The sequence below is a fragment of the Suillus bovinus genome, assembly GCF_016758785.1.
Source record: "Suillus bovinus strain UH-Sbo-P2 chromosome Unknown EDB93scaffold_36, whole genome shotgun sequence".
NCBI classification, from domain to species: domain Eukaryota; kingdom Fungi; phylum Basidiomycota; class Agaricomycetes; order Boletales; family Suillaceae; genus Suillus; species Suillus bovinus.
In genome coordinates, this window is record NW_024542092.1 from 294,551 (window position 1) to 313,899 (window position 19,349).

The following is a 19,349-nucleotide window of genomic DNA, read 5'->3' on the forward strand; positions in this document are numbered from 1 at the left end:
CGTATCTTGACTTCATACCTTTGTTGTTTGAACTTTATCATTCAGACCGCATGACCGTGCAGAGTGCTATCGTACGTTCTTCACGTTGAGTCACGATAGGCAGAGTGCACATAGCCAATAGACTACCACAAAGCACAAAGATATCGAACTGCCATGATGAACAGGTGAATGCCCTACTCGATACAGAACGGATGGTAATCTTCCTTCCGTTCGCGTTTGTTGCGGGGACAACGGTAACAATCAGCATTCTGATCGATGGTGACCCAAATAGCGCGCCTAGCAGAATAAATTTGGATTCGGCGAGCCACGGTTGTGGCCAGCAATACTTAGCCAACCAGCAAGTCTGAAAAGAATCACGAATGCATTTGATTCCTCCCACAAAGTTCCGGAGCCAGACAAAGAGCTTGACTGGGAAAGAGTCTGGACTTTTGATACTTATAGACCATGGAAAGACTCGGAAGACCGCTTAAGGGCTGGTAATTACGAAAACTGCTCAGAAATTCCAGCTGGAATTAGGATCAAGCGAGTCAGCCCTGAAGCTCGAAGTGCTGGGAACTACGTGGAATCCTCGGGAACTTTCAGCTGGAGTCAGGACTCAACAAGCGCTCACCTAGTCATGAGCCCTTCGGACCCGGAGCCTTATCGTAGACCTTGAAATAGAGTTGCACTCCATCGTTAGACACTTCATCCCCACCATCATCATATTCAAAGCAATCATGCCTGCAGTTATTAGCACAGCAACAAGGCTACTCTCCCAGAATCTTATGGAAGTCGACAGTGGAAAGCTGTCAGTCCATACGATATCTGAATCCAATTTAATCGAAGAGCAACATCAGTTGCGCAGTCTGTTCGAAAGGAACGAGGGACGTACCCTTGGCCTTTCTGGCGGATTTGCGCTCACTGGAGAGCTCGCGATGCTTGCAATCGCCGACACGTCCACAATTATCATCATCGCATTCGAGTTAAAGAAGGGAAAGGGCAACGGACACGATAAACGCCCTGTCACATCAGGCAACACTGCCGCTCGGGTGCTTTTGCAGAACCTCCTTCGTCGCACCACCGGACTCTTATACGCTTTCGATATCGCTTCCATCGCTCTCGCTCTATTTCAAACGCTTGATCTTCGAATCGCAAATGCGATCGATATGCAAAGCGCAGGGACGAAAACTCATACTAGTACCCCGCTCTTCACCATAAAACAGGCCATTGGTGATCTTCATGGTGTACTCGATCCAAACATTAACGAAATATTCCGCGATGATATCGTCAACAATGATCTCCCTCCCACTAAGAATGGCAGTACTTCACTTGCACTACGTGCATGGATCACACACTATCTCTCACAAATCTCGACGATGGTGAATCGTCTCGCGCGAGTACCCCCAGTTGACACCTTCCGGCTCTCTGACCAGGTAGGTCGCTGCATTATCGGTGGACGATGACACTAATCGTCATCACAGGTATTGAGGTTCCTTGCAAAGAGCTCAAAGGATTCGTTCCAGCTCGAGCAGAAGAAGCCGACCGAGGTCACGCGCCGGTTTACCACTTCTGTCGATCACATGAACAACCGTATCTATGCCCAAGCCGACAGATACCAGAACAGAATTCGTAAGAGCCACAATCAGGCATGTTGTCCGCGTGTCTACCTCGTGCCTTACTTGACACCTAATTTTCTCAGCGTGCATTCATTGCTATCGGCGGGTGCCCCGCGCGGGGCTTCACTGTCGATGGTCATGTATCCAGGTCTGATGGTCGCGTCGCGAAACTCGCTACCTCCACCAATCTTAATTTCATTGGCAAGAATATCGGTTTGATCAAGATCGTCGGACGTGGTGACCCTACGCAGGCTGAATTCCAGCGTGCTCAGAAGGTTTTAGAGGTCCTCCAAGGTCTCGTCAACCTTGAGCACGACAATCCATGGGTTCAGCTCATATTCTTTTCTTCTCCCGATCATGACCTTAAATGGCCCTCTGCCTGGACGGAGGAGGCGAATGACGCGGATATTGTCACATATCGTGCCGACTGTGTCAATCACCCCCTCAATCCATCCCAGATAGAAGCTGTAACGCAAATGCTCCAGCGGACGAATGACAGACGTCTTACTGTCATCCAGGGGCCGCCTGGAACCGGTAAGACCACTGTCATTGCTTCCTTTGTCCAGATTGCCCTCGCCAGTGGACTCTCTGGCATCTGGCTCATTGCCCAGTCCAATGTCGCCGTTAAGAACATTGCCGAGAAGCTTGCTCGCTCTGGCCTGATTAATTGGAAGCTTCTCGTCTCAAAGGATTTTTTCGAAGAATGGTCAGTCCTTCCACTGGTGGACTTTTCTCGCCTTTAGACAGACTGACATAATCTAGGCACGAGCACCTCTATGTCGACATTCGGGCCAATGTCATAATATCAAACGACTTCAAGGCGCCAAGTTTTTGCCAGGAGCTGAAGTCCACCCCAGTCATTCTCTGTACTTTGTCTATGCTCTCATCTTCCGATCTTCGAAGGTTTGGAGGTTTTAATGCCGCGCCAATCAGGACCCTCGTCGTGGACGAAGCGTCCCAAATTGAGATCGGTGACTATATTCCTGTCTTCACGTCTCATGCCTCCATCAGAAAGGTTTGCTTCATTGGTGACGACAAACAATGTAAGTCTTTCTTCTGCATGAAATCGCATGTTCTGATATCTTATCTTCAGTGCCACCCCACGGTCAGGATGATATCCAAGACCTCAAGAGTATCTTCGAGGTCAAACATCTCAGGGACCGTGCCATTTTCCTGAACGTGCAATGTAAGTCCGATCCTTAATGTTCCCCTACCCCAAATTTTATCATTTTATTGTAGACAGGATGCCCCCTGTAATTGGAGATTTCATCTCTGAAGCTGTGTATGGTGGCCTACTCAAGTCGAACCTGCTACATCCCGTGACGAACGGGAGGATGGCTTGTCGTTTTATCAACATTCCCAGCCAGGAACAGTCACATGGAACTAGTTGGAAGGTAAGTCACTTGAATTTAGTCACTCGCAGTTGACCGATGTGGTGCGCAGAACCTTGGAGAGTGTCAAACCATTCTCCGCATCGCTACTATGCTGCAAGAGAAGAATAAACCCTTCCGCATTATCACTCCGTATGACGCTCAGCGAAATCTGATCGAGGAGCATTTAAAGCTCAACAAGCTCGATTGGGAGGACAAATGTTTCAACGTTGACTCTTTCCAAGGTTCGTCATCGCGACATATATTCGTGAACATCATATTTATGGTTCATTCGTGGCAGGTAACGAGGAAGATTACATTGTAATCTCACTCGTGCGGTCCAGGGCGCTCGGCTTCATCGCCGATCTGCGCCGGACTAATGTCATGCTTACTCGATGCAAGAAAGGCATGATCATCTGCACGAGCCAGAAATTCATGAAACGGGCGGGGTATAATTCACTCGTGGGCAACCTGTTGGGATATTATGAAAACGAGTGGATCGAGGAAGACGATTTGGCAAAGATTGAGGTGTAGGTGGCCTGCGAATGTGTTGGTTGTTGTCGGCCTTGAACAACGTTTGCTTTCGCTATGACAGTCAGTTGTACCATACGTTACAGTCGGTTTGTAAGATAGCTCGCGCGGTTGGTTGCATGTACTCCTTGATAAAGGGCATTTTTTCTTGCAAGTTTCTCAATTTCAATTGCGTCCGAATGGTGTATTGCCATCGTTCAGTTTTTGTGCGAACAAGGGTGGGGTAATTTAGTGCAATTTGGATACAAGTCGGGGCAGGTATTGTACAGTGACAAGTGAGGACGATCCTTGATAACTGTTTCATGTAGTCACTATGTAAGAGTTCTCCATCGAGCATCCAAGCTTTCATTGGACCTGTACGGTGTCGGATCGCTGGTGATTATCTAGAGTCAACATAAGACGATCTCCATCAGTGTCGGATCCTCATGTTCAATGAGCCAAGGCACAAACCTTGTTCGACGCCACCAGGCCTATAACCGCGCATGCACCCGTGTGTCTGCCCCGTCTGCTGGTGTCTTCTTTTTGTCTTTCAGTTCGAGCTCTGCAGCCTCGCAAATCGCCCGCATATCCCGGAGCGCATCTGTTGATATGCTGCTTGAACCTTGTTCGTGGAGGTGAGTGGGGATGAGAATTTGGACTCGACGCAGAATTTGATGCGATGGGGGTGCTATGAGATCTGCGAGAGGACAGAGTACGAGCTTGGCTTTGTGGTGAGGGTGAACGGAATTGCCATAACCATATTCCCAACAGACAGCTCGAAAGCCAGTGCCTCGGAATTGGTGACTGGCGCTCAGGCCACTAGCGCTAAGCTTCAACACCTGAGATCGAGAGACAAAAGAGTCGGTGAAGAAAGGGTGCGTACGTTTTTGCGGGAGATCAGCGGGACTTGAACTCGAGAGAGAGCCCGAGGAGGAAGTAAATGTCGATGCATCTACAGGGAGTTATTCTAGCATCGACTTCAGGCGTGACAGGTGCCTATCGATTCCACGACCTGTAGCAGCTTCCCTCGTACGCCTTGCATGCGTCTGAATGGCGTATTGGAGGAGGTGAAGAGGTGCGCGTGGCTGGTTGTATCAGTGGAAACACCATGAGTTCGTATCGTCGCTGTGAGGATATGAAACGAACTCACCTCTACTTCGTGCTGGCTCTCCTCTGTCACACACTCAGCTCCACGTCCCCATTCCTTGGCAGCTTGAACGAAATCTAATCCTTCCACACTTGCATTCCCCACGAACTCTGTACGACCAGCATTGAATATTCGCGTGAGGGCTGTTTCATAGTTCGCTGTGAGCACTGAGGAATCCACGGGATCGGTACCAGGCGAGTTAGAGTCTGGTAGAGTGCAAGTTGGTGTAGGCGTCTGGTGAAAGGCGTGCTAATGGTCTGACCTTTGCGACAAAAGAAATAAGGGAATGATAGAGGGAAATTGTGACCCGGAAAATAAATCAAAAAGCCAGAAAATCGATAAGGTGAAATGTGCGTTGTCGAAAGAGCATTTGCGGATGCCCACATGCCCGCTGGGCTACTAATTCTTGATGGCGTCCACGCTGGATATGTCCAAGTAGACCGCAAACGGATCACAGAAATGAGGATGATCGAGGACCTGACATAAGGAATTATAGACACAGTTGAAAAGTCGGGAGGGAAGCCAAAAAAAAATTGGAAACATGATGGCTTTGGTCATCACGTACATATCATACCGAGTACGACTGAAATTGGCATGATGGCCTGGGGTACTAGCTATAGAGAACGGTTGGGTTTATTGGGCCTGAGAGATGCATAGGGGCTTGTCTAAATCCTCAGCCGCGCCAGACGATATTCAGAGATTCTTGGTACACAAGGTCAGCGCTTTAGTCTTCTCATTCATGATATACAAATAGAAAGTTCGTGTACGAGAAGTAATGATACAGACACACTCCTGTACAAGTAGCATTGGATTAGCATTAGTGTTCTTGAAAGCTTTCTGTTGATACAATGCATGAAGCCTCAGCATACGAGTTCCCCCGGTCCAAGTAACACATTTTCTTCGTCCAAAAATAGATCCTCATCTGGTATCTCCGGGTAGTCATCACTGTCACCAAAGTCATCCGAGTCCCGCCAGCGAGGACTGCCCGGAAAGAGCTCGACGGAGGTGGCAACTATCACCTCTTCCCAAAGACCTTTCTCGTCTTCTTCAATTCTGTAGCAGGGCGAGCTTGACGAATTGTGCACGATGGGGGCGGTCCTCAACATGCTGGCAGCATGACGCATGCGTCGATAACTGCTGGCCAACAGTCGTTTGCGCAAGGTGTCGCGTTGACACCCCTGGCAGTGCATGCTCTCCGATGCTACTGCGAGCGGCTGGCGGAGTTCGCAGATGCTGTGTGACAAAGAAAACAAGTCTACATGAGAACTGCGTGGTACATGCATACACGAAAGTACCCTCACGTTCTGAGACGCTGCTCTGGTCCTCTTTTGAATTTTGATAGGTTGTTTGGGTATATTGAATAGATGGGAAAAAGTGCTGATAGGTCGCATTAGCAGTCAGGGAGGAGCTGGGCCGTGGGTTTCGGAGGGGGTTGAGAGGAGAAAAGATATTTGAAGTATGTTTATTGTAATGGGCCTGTCGTAAAAGACGATAAAACTCATCACCAGTAATCGGTAGATCAGGCGGGTACGCCTCCTTTACACCACAAGTGAGTGGATCTCCCGGGAGGTAGGTACCATGCCATGTACCAATGGAATCTAGAGAGAAATGTCTTCGGGTACTATTACCTGCATCGCTTGATGAAGACGGCTGTGATTTTGCAAGAGGCAACGATCTGGATCTTCGTCGTGTCATCGACACCACTCTGCTTTGTTCGGTGCCTATGGGTCGTTCATATTTGGAGGGTTCGTCAGCACGTAGTGCCTGACTGCCTGATGTCGGCGACCAAGAGCGGCTTCCAGTTGTATCGGGCACGGATCCCCTACGTCTTGTAAGTCCAGGTGGCACCAAAGTATCAAATATTGCACTGCGGTGATCCACGAGACCATGAACTGTCCGCACAGGTCCATCAGACGAAGATTTGAACTTCCAGGAATCCCGAGGAGGACGCCAAACATATGGCATGGAGGGAGCACGGGATGTTATGGGTTGCGTCACCTTGTCCACATTCCACTCGCGAGACGATGTCATGCGCTCTGATGAGGTGAGGTCGGACCGGCACTTTGACGGTGATGGCCACCCTCCTGTAGATCCAGCCGCTGAGGCACGAACCAATTCCTGTAGTGCATCGGAGCTATTATATCTTGCGTCACGGGTGAGTGGCGGTCGTTCTTTGCGACCACTTCCAGCTATACTATCAGTATCACCACTCTGAACAGCGGGCGACTGCGAGTATATGGATTGATCCTCAGTTCCGTTTTTTGGGATGCTATGGTTTGTGTCACACGACCATGGTTCAGGGGCAGTAGCAAGGGAGTGCAATGATGTTTCTGACCATCTTGGATCTTTGTGGGGCCTGTTGTCAATCTCTGGAGGTGAAAAGGAATTCGCATTCACAGTGTGAGTACAATAGCACTAGGGCTGTGGCAGGCGCTAAACTTACCAAGCGGTGCTCGTTTCACGGGTTCGCGATCATTATGGACATGGCGACGTTTGAAATAACCAAGAGAGGTTGGTACATGATCTACTTCGTCGGTGAGAGCAAAAGATCGTTTAGGTGAGAGAGGTGGCGAAGACGGATCATCATTTTCTGGTTCGTTGCATGTAACTTTGCGAGGTGGAGGAGAATGCGGTGGAGAGGTCATTTATCACGGAATGGTAGGATACAGAGAAAAGGGCTGGTCAGCTGGAACGATGTGTCAGTACCTCAGCAACGATGGGAGGTGGTTGTAAATAGCTACCAGTAGTACTGTCTGTCGTTCGGAGCTTGACACAGCTTTCCGGTTATATTGAATCGCATGTGACAAAGAGGCGAGGTGGCACACCCACCGAACCTTCCTTTGCGACATTGTAGACACTCTTCATGGCGTTCTAGACCACTATCCTTCTGGCAGTGCTTCAAAATTAAAGTCGAAGTCGCGAAGTGCCAAGATTGAACTATTGCCATTGGCTGCGGACATAATACGGACATACCCGATAACACAATGCCTAGCTCATCAATCCAATGTTCAATGTTCAACGTTCAACATTCAACCTTTTCAATCCCGGATTATGATCACGAATTACTGTGCATCTGGAACTAAAGAGTTTCTTATCAGAATGGTGCGACAGTTTGATCACCCTGACCTTCCCATAGTGACGTCAAGGCTTCGCGAATACCGATGGGCTGACCGTTACAATTTTTTTACGTTGTATCGGAACCAACCTTTCGAGATGCATCACTACCCTGGACCTCGTGCGCTCCATGAACTAAATGTGACAGAGCAAAATTTGAAAGCCCTCCTGTAAGAGGACTGGCCTCGCCGGATGTAGGTCGCCTTTACCATGTTACAAAAAAAATCTGACCAATTTATACACCACGTCTCTCGGCGACGTTCCTCAACAACCGCATCACTAACTTGCCTGGCTCGCTTTTCAGACCGAGACCTCCAGACGTTAGCATCGTGGATCGACCAGAACATCAGGTCCTTCAGCTTGTGATAAGCGTCATGAATGTGGGATTGCAACGGAGTTGGCCATGCATCACCGATGTCACAGGGTTGTCATGGGCGCAATAGAAGCAATTGTGCAGTTCGTCTTGATCGGGTTCACAGGCGACCTTGAATTATACCTGCTTGTCAGTATCTGTTTGTCAAGGGTCTTGGCACCCATCAACTAACTTGCACATTTTGCTACTCTGCTTCACGTGCTTGGACGTCGTCGGTGGTTCGGCGAACGACAATCAGTGTTGCTGAGTTCGCTTCCTGGTTAGTAACCTAAAACTTCTATAACCACATGGAGATTGCCTACAACAACTACATCTATCTTTGAGTCGATTTGCTGCGATCGCACCGATCCTACATGCATCACTCATCATGCAAGGCTGTAACAACTTTACCTGTACAGCCTCAATAATGACATTGACATTTAGTGCACTTCTCAGCAGAAGAACCAGCATCGACCTTACTAGGTTGATCGGGCCCCGCACCGGTACCATGATCATGAATCCGGTGACAGCCGTACCAACAAATCCCCACTGCTCGCATGAGTGCAAGACGCTTCGGATATGCGGTGAGTTGGTCGCCAATAGATATTGAATGTCGAGCAGTGGAAAATGAATACCAATGAATCCGCATCCTGTATTCAACGTGCACCGAGGGCCTTGGGTGTGTGACACCAAATTAGTACCATAGCAAAATGATTTGAGCGCTCTCGCAAATATCTCACAAGTGTCAGCCATTTGTTACACGCCGCCATAGATAGATGTGTCAAATGGTGTAGTTCGTGCTAGATGAATACACCATTGTGCATGCTCTGAGTCATAGCATCATTCATCAGTGATCCTATCACGTTTACACATTCATTTCTAAGTGGTACAGGAAGTGACGGGCCGGTCGTCCATATGGTGCGGCAATATATAGTAGATTCGAAAATCATCAAGTGATCACCTGGATTAGTGAATGATAACATATATATCAGGGATACCTGTTTATACGAGGGTAAGCACGATATAATATTAATAACGATACAAACGAATTAGCTAGTCAGATACACAAAGTGATGAATGGGAAGGAATAACTAATGAGTAGATGTGTCAGATGAGTTGAACGTAATGCCAATGATATAAAATGAAGGGATCATAGTCATGTCGTGAATCTAGTGTATAATAGCCATCAGATAACCGTATAATGAGTCGAACGAAGTAAATAGTGATATAGAGTGAAGGAGAGGCGGTGAACCTGAGCTAGACTAGCTAGTACAACAACTCAGTTATCAACGCCGAGGAAAGACTGCAGCTCATTAACAGGTTGCATCCTGACCCTGGTGGGCGTGTTCCGAGGCATCGCTGGCTTCTGCTCAAACCTGACTTCGCTCAGGGAGTGGTGCTGGGAAGGCGAGTTCGATGTCGCGTCAGGAATTGGTGACAAGAAAGTAAGGATTGCCTCTCCGCGGGAGGAATCACAGTCCGAGTCGGGGTCGAAAGTGAAATAAATATTTCCATCGTTCACATCAAGCCCTAGTGCTTGTGGAGCTTCATCGGGCGCATCGACACGAGCATTGGTGGAATTTGTGGGCGCGAAAGTAGAAGCAGCCCGAGTGGTCTCGTACGAAGCGAAGCTCTTTTGTGTACCAGTCTTGGCAACCGCATTCAGGTTGGGCGTTGATCTTGCTGCTTTGCTCATGTCCAAAAAATTCTGGGAGCGGTTGAGCATTGATGTTTTCGGTTCGTTATCGTCTAACTTCTGGGAATGTTTCCTGTGCATAACATGGATCAACTGATTTTGATTATTTCATCGAGGTTATACATACCTATTGAGTAATCCCCATTGTTTCTGGGGTGTGGGGCTGTCGTTTGCACGTGAGGTTCTGAGGGCAAGAATATCTGTTTCAGACATTGGCAGGGGGGAAGAACGCTGACAATCATCAGGTGCTGGACTGCGCTGAAAGCGAACTTGCCGCTGAAAGAGAAGAGTGAGTCAACATCGACTATCTAATAATACAATTGTCACGCACCGCTGCGGTGGCATCATGCCAGGAGCTAATGAGTGCGAGCTCTGCGGATGATGGAAACTTTTCGAGCACGAGCGTTGGATGAGGGGGTTCTATATTCACCCGGCCACCGTTGGACGAAGGTGCCAAGGGTTTTGATCTTGAGCCAGTAGGTATGCTTAATTCTCTGGGCAACGAAGGAAGTTCCTTGTCTATGTTGAGAGGCATGGCAGCGAAGATACAGATGAAGGTGGTGAAGATATAAATTATCGAGAGCAAACTGAGATAGTATAAATACCCAAGACGCTTCAAAAGCATTTGAAGCTGCGGTGTGGACATTAGACCGAAAGGTGCCCTTTGTGGTGCTGTGGACAGGAGACAAAGAATAACTTTGTGGATGGAACATGTGCATACAGTGCCCGAGACGAAGTTGACCAAGGTTTCAGCCTGCCAGTGGCAAGTTGGACTAGAGAGCGTACCATGGCCATGCTGTGGAAGCATAAACTTAAAATTTTGTTATGCAAAATCTGTAAGTTTTACCAACACCTATTTTTGTAATTCACCTTCGGATAGTGGAGTCGAGGTCGCGCGCTCGCAGTCCATGAGCGCGCCACTGTCACGTGCAAGAAAAGCAACACTAACGTAGTACCGCGGGAGCCGGAAGCAACAGTGTTAACTCCATTTGTTATCAAATTTGGTGAGCAAAATTTGCGAATATAGCTGCGAACTAGGCTCATGATCAGCCGCACGGCTTAGGCAGACTGATTACAAGTTTAACTGCGAATACTTGGATTATAGACGATATCCGCTTTGACAAGAGTCAACACGCTTGGATTCACGACCAGAGCTTCAAGTTTGGTCCAGCGATCTTGGTATGGTCTTTGCCATCGGACTTTCTGGCCGAGGCAGACACCCATGCCAGATGGCGGCCCAGATCTCAGACCCGGAAGTATAATTCGGATCACGGAAATGTCACGGTGAGTTATGACAAAGAGAAAATAACATTTGTTATATTGCTTATGTACTACACAGAACCTATGGGTATTAGTTCCTCGGACCTCGGCCGTTTTCTTTCTTGCGAACCATCATCATGTCCCAACAGCAGGTGGACGAGGAGACGCCGTTGCTGCCCGTGCAACAGAAGAAGGCTAGAACACCATTGCCTTGGCGTCAATTCTCTATCATACTGTTTCTTCAGCTCGCAGAACCGCTCACTTCACAAGTTATCTCTCCCTTTGCACCTCAGGTATGGTTTTTTCATACAGCCGAATCTCTTGACAGCTTCTGATAGGCTCGTCGCGACTCTTTTTAGCTGATTAGAGACATTGGCATCACGGATGGCGATGAAACTCGTGTAGGATACTATGTCGGATTAATGGCGAGTCTGATTTTAACAAACAATGGGTATATTCTTATCTTCGAATATACGCAGCATTCCCTGTTCTTTGCCACACAAGCCCTGACCGTTCTCCATTGGAGTCGTATATCAGACCACATCGGACGGAAGCCCGTCATTTTAACAGGCCTGTTTGGATTGTCCGTTTCCATGTACTGTTTCGGCCTATCTAGAACCTTTTCGGGGCTCGTACTAAGGTTTGATCATTTTTATCTCCCGCGAGTCCGGATTTCTAACACTTGTTACTCAGCCGTGCTCTGAATGGTGCTTTGAACGGCAATATCGGCGTAATCAAAAGTATGATGGTGGAGCTCACCGACTCCACTAACTTAGCCCAGGCATATGCCTATATGCCGATAGCTTGGTCAAGCGGTGGGGCTATTGGGTACGTACCTGTGTGATATCTCAAATTGTTTTTGGATATCAGATGCCCTTTTGCAGACCCTTAATAGGCGGTTCATTATCACGACCAGCGGATCGATTTCCGAACATCTTCGGACATTTGCAATTCATGAAGACCTATCCTTATTTCCTCGCATGCGCTGTGCCTGCTACCTTTTCTGCAGTGGCTTGGGTTGTCACGTTTCTTTTCTTGCAGGAGGTGTGTTATTTTGAACTAGCATGCGGCAAGTGAACAAGATTGATGACGCAATTATTAGACTGTACCTACCAGGGTGACTCTCTGGCACCTGCTAAAGGGGAAGAGTCACGAACATTCCACTTCTCTCAAGGTCCCCGTGACTTCCACAGGATCAACCGATTCCCTCAACACAGATGATATCACTCGACGTGCGAAGGTTGATGACTCGAAGCCGCTACCCCTTCGTTCACTCTTGATACCCAAAGTGATCATAGCCGCTGGAAATTATGCTGCTTTGTCATTCCTTGACATTGCATTTCGTGCCGTACAACCTGTGTTCTTCGCCACACCGGTAGAGCTTGGTGGGCTGGGATTGGATCCCCCGCGCATCGGCAATATTCTAGCTATCTATGGTGTGATCAATGGCTTGTTCCAAATATTTTTCTTCGCCGACCTCCATGATCGTTTCGGCTCAAAGATAATCTATTCTGTCTCAATGGCTGCTGGAATTCCGATGATCCTCACCCTTCCTATCCTCAATGCTGTAGCCAGGGTGCATGGGTTAAGCCTCACAGTATGGGCAATTGTTGGCCTGCAACTTGTTTTGTCAATGATATTAAATTTGGCATATTGTCAGTCTCTGCATCATATCAGGATTCTTTGTGTTAACCATAGTGTTCTCAGCCTGCATATTTATATATATCGCCGCGGCCTCTCCAAACCAGGCATCTCTTGGTGCAACGAATGGGATCGCTCAGTTGGGTGTTTCAATCGCGCGAACGATCGGCCCCGCAACCGCCACGTCCACGTTCTCGTTTTCCATTCAAAACCCCCACCAGGCATGGATAGTCTATTATTATCTGATTGCCCTTGTCTGTATGGGCATCTGTACATCGCTCTTACTTCCTCGACAGTTGTGGAAGAAAAACTATTAATTCTTACGCCCATGTATGGTTTCTTTGAGGTCGCTGCTAGGGGTCAAAGGGAAATCATCTCACGTTTTCACGAATATTGTCATTGAGTTTCATGTTTCACTGGTCTTGACCTATCAGATATTTGAGACAGTTGAATTTTTCTCCATGCTCTTAAGTATTATTTTGGTCGTGTCTATCAACCGGTCATTGTCAATTCGGCGGTCGGCAAACGTTACAACGTGTCACACATCCGTGCGTGACATCCTGTCCACCAAAGGACACTGCCACACGCCACATAGTGGCACATACTTAAGCCACGGCCACCGTTCGGACCTCCCATCATCGCTGAGCGCACGCCCTCTCTTCATCCTGGTTTCTGCTAGCTTCCATTATTCTTAGGACGGGGCCTGACTGTCAACAATGTCATTCGCAGCTCTGATGGCGCTTAGCGCCTCGCAAACCAAGGAATCTCAAAGCGCCGTCCAAATTGCATTACTACAGCGCCAGCGCAACGAGGAGCTCCAACTGAAAAAGCGGGAGGAATTCGACAGAAAGGAGCGAGAAGAAGCAGCGAAGCTTCGACAGAAGAGATTTGAGGACGAGAAGAAACAGCGAGAGCTGGAGCTTAAGAGAGAAACAGAAAGGAGACGCATTGAGGAGGAGCAAGCAAGGCGAGAGGAGGAGCAACGCAATGCGTTGCTTTACGGTCCTAAGAGGGCCAAGTCTGGCCCTAAGTGGCCATCGTCCAGCGGAATATCGAAGGAGTCCGTCCCCAGGCGCAGATTACCGTCAGATGAGGAGGATGGCTCCTGTTCCGGCTCTCCAGCAATGGCTCTCACTAGGGAGGAGAAACGGCGGCGCAGGGTCGAATCTGAAATGCGCAGGGGTTATGCATTCAAGCGGGCCGCCTCATCCTCCGGCTATCACAAAGCTGGCAGGCGACTTCCAGGAGGGGCTATTGACACCACGTCAGCACCAACCTCCGACAGCTGTAACAGCTCACAGTCTGTCAAAGCTCGCCTTTCTGCACTTCCTAATACGTTGACTAAGCTTAATGTCCACAAGCGAGACACGCGGACCATAGACGAGATTTTGCAAGACAGAGCCAAGGCGAAAACCGCCACATTGGACGGTGACGATGCTAAAGAGTTTAATGACTGGTTCGGCAAAGGGAAGAAGGACACAGGAAAGATCAGTACCCAGGTATCTACGGCTGCACCATCTAGAGCGTCTTCCAACTCCAGCTCCCCAGGCCCCTCAGTGTCCAGTGAGTGTTTTGATGGCAGAATCCCGTCTCATCATTATTTCATCATCAAATTTGTAGGATCAGTTAACTCTGGCACGTCCAAGACATCAACTACTTCGAAATCTGCTATGTTGTCATTTTCAAAGACCTCGCAATCTAAAGGCACAGATAGCTCACAGTCATCAAAGACAGAGGTGAAATCTAAACCGACCTCAATCTTCACTCCTTCAATGAAGTCGCAGGCTTCTAAGCCTTCATCTGCAACACGCACCGCTGGGCCCACTAAAAAACGACCCCGGTCCCCGTCCCCCTCACTATCCCCCCCTCCTCCAAAGAGGCGCCCTGTCTCAACTGAAGTGGAATCTTACAGCAACGAAATTTGGAAACTATTTGGCAAAGACCGCTCTAAATATGTTGAACAGGATGTGTATAGCGACGATGAGGACATGGAAGTCGGTGCCGGCGTTCTTGAGAGGGAAGAGCTCAGAAGGTCAGTGATCACGCATACATCTGGGAGCACACATGTTGACATGAATACTTTTAGTGCGCGTCTCGCCAGAAAAGAGGATGAAGCAGCCCTTGAGCAGGAGAAGCGTCACGAGGAAGAAAAGCGCCGCAAGAAGAGGGAAAGGGAAATGAAGGAGAGGCGAGGATAAGGCGAGGAGTTTTTCTAACATAAGCATGCTATATTTTATGGACATTTCATACCCTCATGGATAGTGGAACCTATCCCATTGTTTTTCTTGATGTTTTAGATGGGATATACTCATACCACACACATCGCCATCATTCATGTTCTATCAGCCAGTGCAATTTTGTTTATATGTTACACCATGTATTCGCAGTCACTCGAGTCATGCTCATGCTTTTTCGTGCAATGCAATATTCCTTTGCTCACTACCAACCAATGCGCGACGGAGAATGGGCGATGTACGTATGAGGATTACAAGGGTAGGTTATTGTTCAACATCAGCAATGTCAACAGAAAGGGAGAGTAAATATCAACAAGTTAAAACGCTGAGCGCATGATACGAAGGAGCGGAGAATAGGAATAAATAAATAGTTAGATACGTTGATCCACGGGTGTTTTGAATTGCAGGGGTCTTCATGCACTATCAATTGTCGTCCGCTCGGAATCGCTTCCTATCTGAGCCGCCACCAAACTGACCGCCTTGCTGGCCTTGCATGAATGCTGGGTTGAAGTGACCTTGCATGCCGAAGCCGCCGCGTCCTCCCATCATTCCCATACCTATAGCATACATCAAGTGCAAGTAAGAACAACAATCCACATGCATGAGACCGTTAGAAGCCCATACCCATTCCTCCCATGCCTCCACGCCCGCCCACCATCATAACACCTCCTCTGGGTCCCTGGGGAACCATGCTACCGCGCCCGCCGAAGCCGCCCATGCCCATGCCCATGTTCCCCATTCCCATCATGTTCATACCACCCATGCCCATACCTATGTTACCCATCATTGTGGGCATGCCGCCGCGCATCATGTTGTTCGTCATACCACCACCCCCGCGACCTTGTGCACTCATCATGCCTCCCCCTATCTGGTTAGAAGCATTACCGCGGAAATTTCCCGTCGAGCCGCGGCCCATGCTTGTCCCTGATGTGGATATGGGGGTTCCTTGCTGGTTGCTTCGGGCATCTCGAGGAGGTGGTTCTGAAGCCGGATGGATTAGTCAAAGCTGCAGTCACAAGCACCAGGCGATCAACAAACCTTTTGGGAGTGTACGGAATGGATTGCCTTGTGACGAGCTTGTCAGAGTTGCTGTAGCACGTCTATTTTGAAAGTCACTGAGTGTAAGGTCAGCCTTGCATTCCATCAAAGCCTCAAACCTCACATACTTATTGTCGAACCACGTTTTGATCGCGTTGGCGTCTTCAAAACTACTGAACTCCACGTAGGCGATACTGATGTGACTGAGCACCACCTCAATTTGGCCAGGAAGTTACTTACCCTTTACTCTTGCCGTTCACCTTGTGCTCAGAAAAGGTAATGTCACGATGATCGATGGACACGCCAAGATTAAGAGCGACTTGACGCAGGTCCTCATCTGTTGTCCACTGTAGGAGAATAAAACACGAAGACAGGCTTAGAAAGATATACACAGGATTCTAAACGACAGGACAAACGGACCCATTGCAAATCGCCAATATACAGTGCATCATAGCCCATCATTGATGGATCTGTCCCACTTCCCATATGACTACCGTTTTGCACAACGGTGTTGTAGTTACCGTTCATGCCATGCGAGACACCTTCGGTTTTAACCTGAGCTTGCTGGATTGGCTGAGAGTGAGGAGCTGGAGGCGAGTGATGGGCAGGTGACAGTTTTGCTTCCTCCTCCTCGTCACTCCGAGGTCGTTTCTCACCTGTTGAGGGTTCGACTACAGTTGTTATAGTCTCCACCGGTTCTTCTTTTGCGTCAAATTCCTGACCGTCAATACCCTTTAAGCGCCCATACAGTCAGTCCAACTAGCTGCTCAACCAAGTAGATGCATATCATATGCCCACCTGGTTGGCTCTGCCGATAGCATAAGCTTCGTATTCGCCATAGATATCATAATCTTCCTCAGGCATTTTTTCGCTGACTCAAGCAGAAGAATAGAAAGTCTTTTGCACTAGAAAAAGTAAAATGACAGGATTTGAGTACCAACGGACATGAGAGTAACACAGATGATAACGAGGCAAAACTTCCACAAGGCATATTATGAAGCCGTCTGCTCGTGCTACCCACGTCAGCTATACAAACAAGTGGAGGAGCTCTTACATGATAGGTATGGATACAGTGACAATGATTACGCGCTCGACAGCTGAGCGAAATACAGGACGTAGAGCAAGGCACAATAAGAACAGAGAAAAAACCAGTGGAACGTAAGGAGAACGCAAGGAGAGTTGCGCGACAGCGACGTGGAAGAGTAAGAGCAAGAGAATGTTCGGGGAACTTCACCAAATCCGTCATGTTCTATAGCGGTAACATTTTGTTTGGTTCTGTTTGCGATCCGTGGCGCCTAACCTTCTCGTTGCCGCTGACTTGAAGATTGATCGTGACGATCATTTCGCGGAACATGTAGATTTAAGGTAGCTAGTTTATAATCTTACTGATGCTGGCTTGGTAGGAATCAATCGCCACATCAGCCAGCCCATTTATCCTGCAGTGTTCTATGCACTACTTCCTCTTGTTGCGCTAACCACAACCCAAATGCTGGCGTTTTCAACCACCTTTCGTAAAATTCCCTTCGCTTAGTCGCGGACTTGAATGGCAGAGGGGAGCCATTCGCCTTAAGCGAAGAGAAAAAGCCGACTGTGCTGAAGGGCTTTAGGCGTTGACAACCCGAAACAGTGGTACGTTCTGTTGGAGAGGGTATCAGAGTATTGAGGTATCTGTTCAGAGGAACCAGCATGGTGTTGGTGCGCGAACTTAAGTGGCTTCTTATGTCCAGAGATGCTTGGATCCCTACGAACGGCGAGTAAGTTACAATACCAATCATAATTTGGGACACGGACTGTCTTCGACGCTTGCATGACAAGCTTTCTCGATAGCCTTCAATAATTGGCGGTCTTTGGAAATGTATCGACGATGAGTTCTTGTACACCATCCGAGCGGCGGCCCTGCCATAATGGTCGCATTCACCTGGCGGCGCGGACTGTAGCAAATTTGAGCAATGAAGAGTCGAGAACCAAGCAACCTCAGACGCACCTTGCTTTCAGCCCTACGCTCAAGACGTGAGGCCAATGGGCGCATGACTTCTGGAAGAATGGGTTGGTCACACCCAAGATAAGGCCAGATTTAGGTGGGAGTTTATTGACCAGAAGGGCGTGATCCTTGTCATGAATGGTAAAGTAAGGACGAAAATCGTTCGCAAGAGGTATCTGAAAATGAAATAGATCAGTCATCGATTCAGCAGATGGAAACCAAACAATGTACAGGACGTAACAGATCCCTGAGCCACCAAACTGCTTGACTCGTGGCTGCGGGAGAAGATCCGAATACCAAGATCGGCTCGCAAAGCATCAGACACTCCCATATTGACCATAAATGCGACAAGGAGGCTTCGAATATGGATATTGGAGGCGGGTCAAGTGGAGCTATAGAGGACAATAGCTGATATGGTCCAGTCAGCCACAGGAGATCAAGGGCGAGTGAGACCTCAGTTACATGCAAAGTGGGATCAAATTTCTCATGAAAAGATGCGGTCTCTGTCAATTGCTGAATGTTTGCATTCATGGGCAACTCGACATGAAGAACTGAGCCTAGAAATCCTAACTCAATAGTCAAACCCGGCGATGGGCTGCACCTTTCTTTGGCAGATAAGATTTAATTGATTAGATTGAAATGTGACATAAGCCCGAACGGCACACGTACCATTGGGAAATATTGTGACATGCTGTTTCAAGCATAGGTACACCATGGGTTAGGAAAAAAGGCCCAAGTTTCGCAATTAGGGTAGTAAAGAGTGCAGGGTACTGTAGGTGCGAGAGAAGAACGAGAGAAGTCTGGGTTAATGTTAGCAAAGTGGTTCGACCCGTGAATATCGATTCACCTGCTGGTATCCTCGCTTCGAGGTGTTGTCTCTTCTCTGGGAAAAATGCGAATATCCATAAAGGTATCCATCAATGCTCTCTGGTCTATTATTCCCATGATCTAGAACGATACGTTTTTGCGATGCGCCGAGATCCTGAATGCGAAAAGAATGTACTTCTGAGCCTTGTTCGAATTGTAGGGAATCTGGGAAGGATGAAAAAGCACTTGAAATGTATTTCAACACCCAATCAAAAAGATGGGGACGGTGAATTATTACATGTTCTCTTTCTCTGCGGGGGCCAAATACAAGGGTGGATATACCCCGCAAACGACAGGACCGACATCCAGATCAAAATTGACTGTAATGCATGGATGACGTGTAAGATACGGTTCAAGCACGTTACGTGGCACTGACCTATGGCGAAAGCCAAGACCCATTGGGACATTCGCAGCGCCTTATCTCGCTCGAACTCAAATCCAGTGAGCTCTGAACTTAAATGTAACGCTGTATCAGATTTTGCCAGATGAGGAAGAGTCCTAGAGCGTGTCACGGTCTTTTGCCCAACCAGGCGAAGTCCAAAAT

General features: G+C 48.2%; 7 protein-coding genes across 7 annotated transcripts; 4 read left to right on the forward strand and 3 right to left on the reverse strand.

The window, feature by feature from the left end:
• Positions 1-482: 482 nt before the first annotated feature.
• EDB93DRAFT_520178 (P-loop containing nucleoside triphosphate hydrolase protein) lies at positions 483-3,176 on the forward strand. The gene is made up of 6 exons (XM_041456617.1): positions 483-1,412; positions 1,461-1,625; positions 1,679-2,301; positions 2,358-2,638; positions 2,689-2,989; positions 3,039-3,176. Exons 1-5 carry the CDS (start codon positions 717-719, stop codon positions 2,796-2,798), a joined length of 1,875 nt encoding a protein of 624 aa, XP_041306718.1. The 5' UTR covers positions 483-716; the 3' UTR covers positions 2,799-2,989; positions 3,039-3,176.
• EDB93DRAFT_1087219 (AAA domain-containing protein) lies at positions 3,078-3,499 on the forward strand (the record flags this gene model as incomplete). Its single annotated transcript, XM_041446030.1, has 2 exons — positions 3,078-3,210; positions 3,267-3,499. 2 exons carry the CDS (start codon positions 3,078-3,080, stop codon positions 3,497-3,499), a joined length of 366 nt encoding a protein of 121 aa, XP_041306719.1.
• A 1,823-nt stretch (positions 3,500-5,322) lies between these two features.
• Positions 5,323-7,386, reverse strand: EDB93DRAFT_1152187 (uncharacterized protein). Its single transcript, XM_041449743.1, has 3 exons — positions 7,066-7,386; positions 5,908-6,991; positions 5,323-5,855 (listed from the first exon to the last, which is right to left on the reverse strand). Exons 1-3 carry the CDS (start codon positions 7,265-7,267, stop codon positions 5,483-5,485), a joined length of 1,659 nt encoding a protein of 552 aa, XP_041306720.1. The 5' UTR covers positions 7,268-7,386; the 3' UTR covers positions 5,323-5,482.
• A 3,443-nt stretch (positions 7,387-10,829) lies between these two features.
• Positions 10,830-13,268, forward strand: EDB93DRAFT_1152196 (major facilitator superfamily domain-containing protein). Its single transcript, XM_041449744.1, has 8 exons — positions 10,830-11,068; positions 11,124-11,337; positions 11,404-11,469; positions 11,524-11,684; positions 11,738-11,872; positions 11,929-12,088; positions 12,147-12,699; positions 12,752-13,268. The coding sequence occupies exons 2-8, from the start codon at positions 11,182-11,184 to the stop codon at positions 13,000-13,002; spliced, it is 1,482 nt and encodes a 493-aa protein (XP_041306721.1). The 5' UTR covers positions 10,830-11,068; positions 11,124-11,181; the 3' UTR covers positions 13,003-13,268.
• Positions 13,269-13,288: 20 nt separating this feature from the next.
• EDB93DRAFT_1152197 (uncharacterized protein) lies at positions 13,289-15,128 on the forward strand. The gene is made up of 3 exons (XM_041449745.1): positions 13,289-14,248; positions 14,306-14,717; positions 14,772-15,128. Exons 1-3 carry the CDS (start codon positions 13,402-13,404, stop codon positions 14,881-14,883), a joined length of 1,371 nt encoding a protein of 456 aa, XP_041306722.1. The 5' UTR covers positions 13,289-13,401; the 3' UTR covers positions 14,884-15,128.
• On the reverse strand, positions 15,129-17,172 carry EDB93DRAFT_1152201 (uncharacterized protein). The gene is made up of 7 exons (XM_041449746.1): positions 16,756-17,172; positions 16,378-16,689; positions 16,198-16,304; positions 16,086-16,151; positions 15,958-16,034; positions 15,544-15,900; positions 15,129-15,476 (listed from the first exon to the last, which is right to left on the reverse strand). Exons 1-7 carry the CDS (start codon positions 16,819-16,821, stop codon positions 15,343-15,345), a joined length of 1,119 nt encoding a protein of 372 aa, XP_041306723.1. The 5' UTR covers positions 16,822-17,172; the 3' UTR covers positions 15,129-15,342.
• On the reverse strand, positions 17,173-19,323 carry EDB93DRAFT_1207647 (uncharacterized protein). Its single transcript, XM_041451004.1, has 9 exons — positions 19,182-19,323; positions 19,044-19,125; positions 18,786-18,990; positions 18,602-18,738; positions 18,401-18,533; positions 18,170-18,346; positions 17,942-18,114; positions 17,749-17,888; positions 17,173-17,698 (listed from the first exon to the last, which is right to left on the reverse strand). Exons 1-9 carry the CDS (start codon positions 19,210-19,212, stop codon positions 17,376-17,378), a joined length of 1,401 nt encoding a protein of 466 aa, XP_041306724.1. The 5' UTR covers positions 19,213-19,323; the 3' UTR covers positions 17,173-17,375.
• Positions 19,324-19,349: the final 26 nt, after the last annotated feature.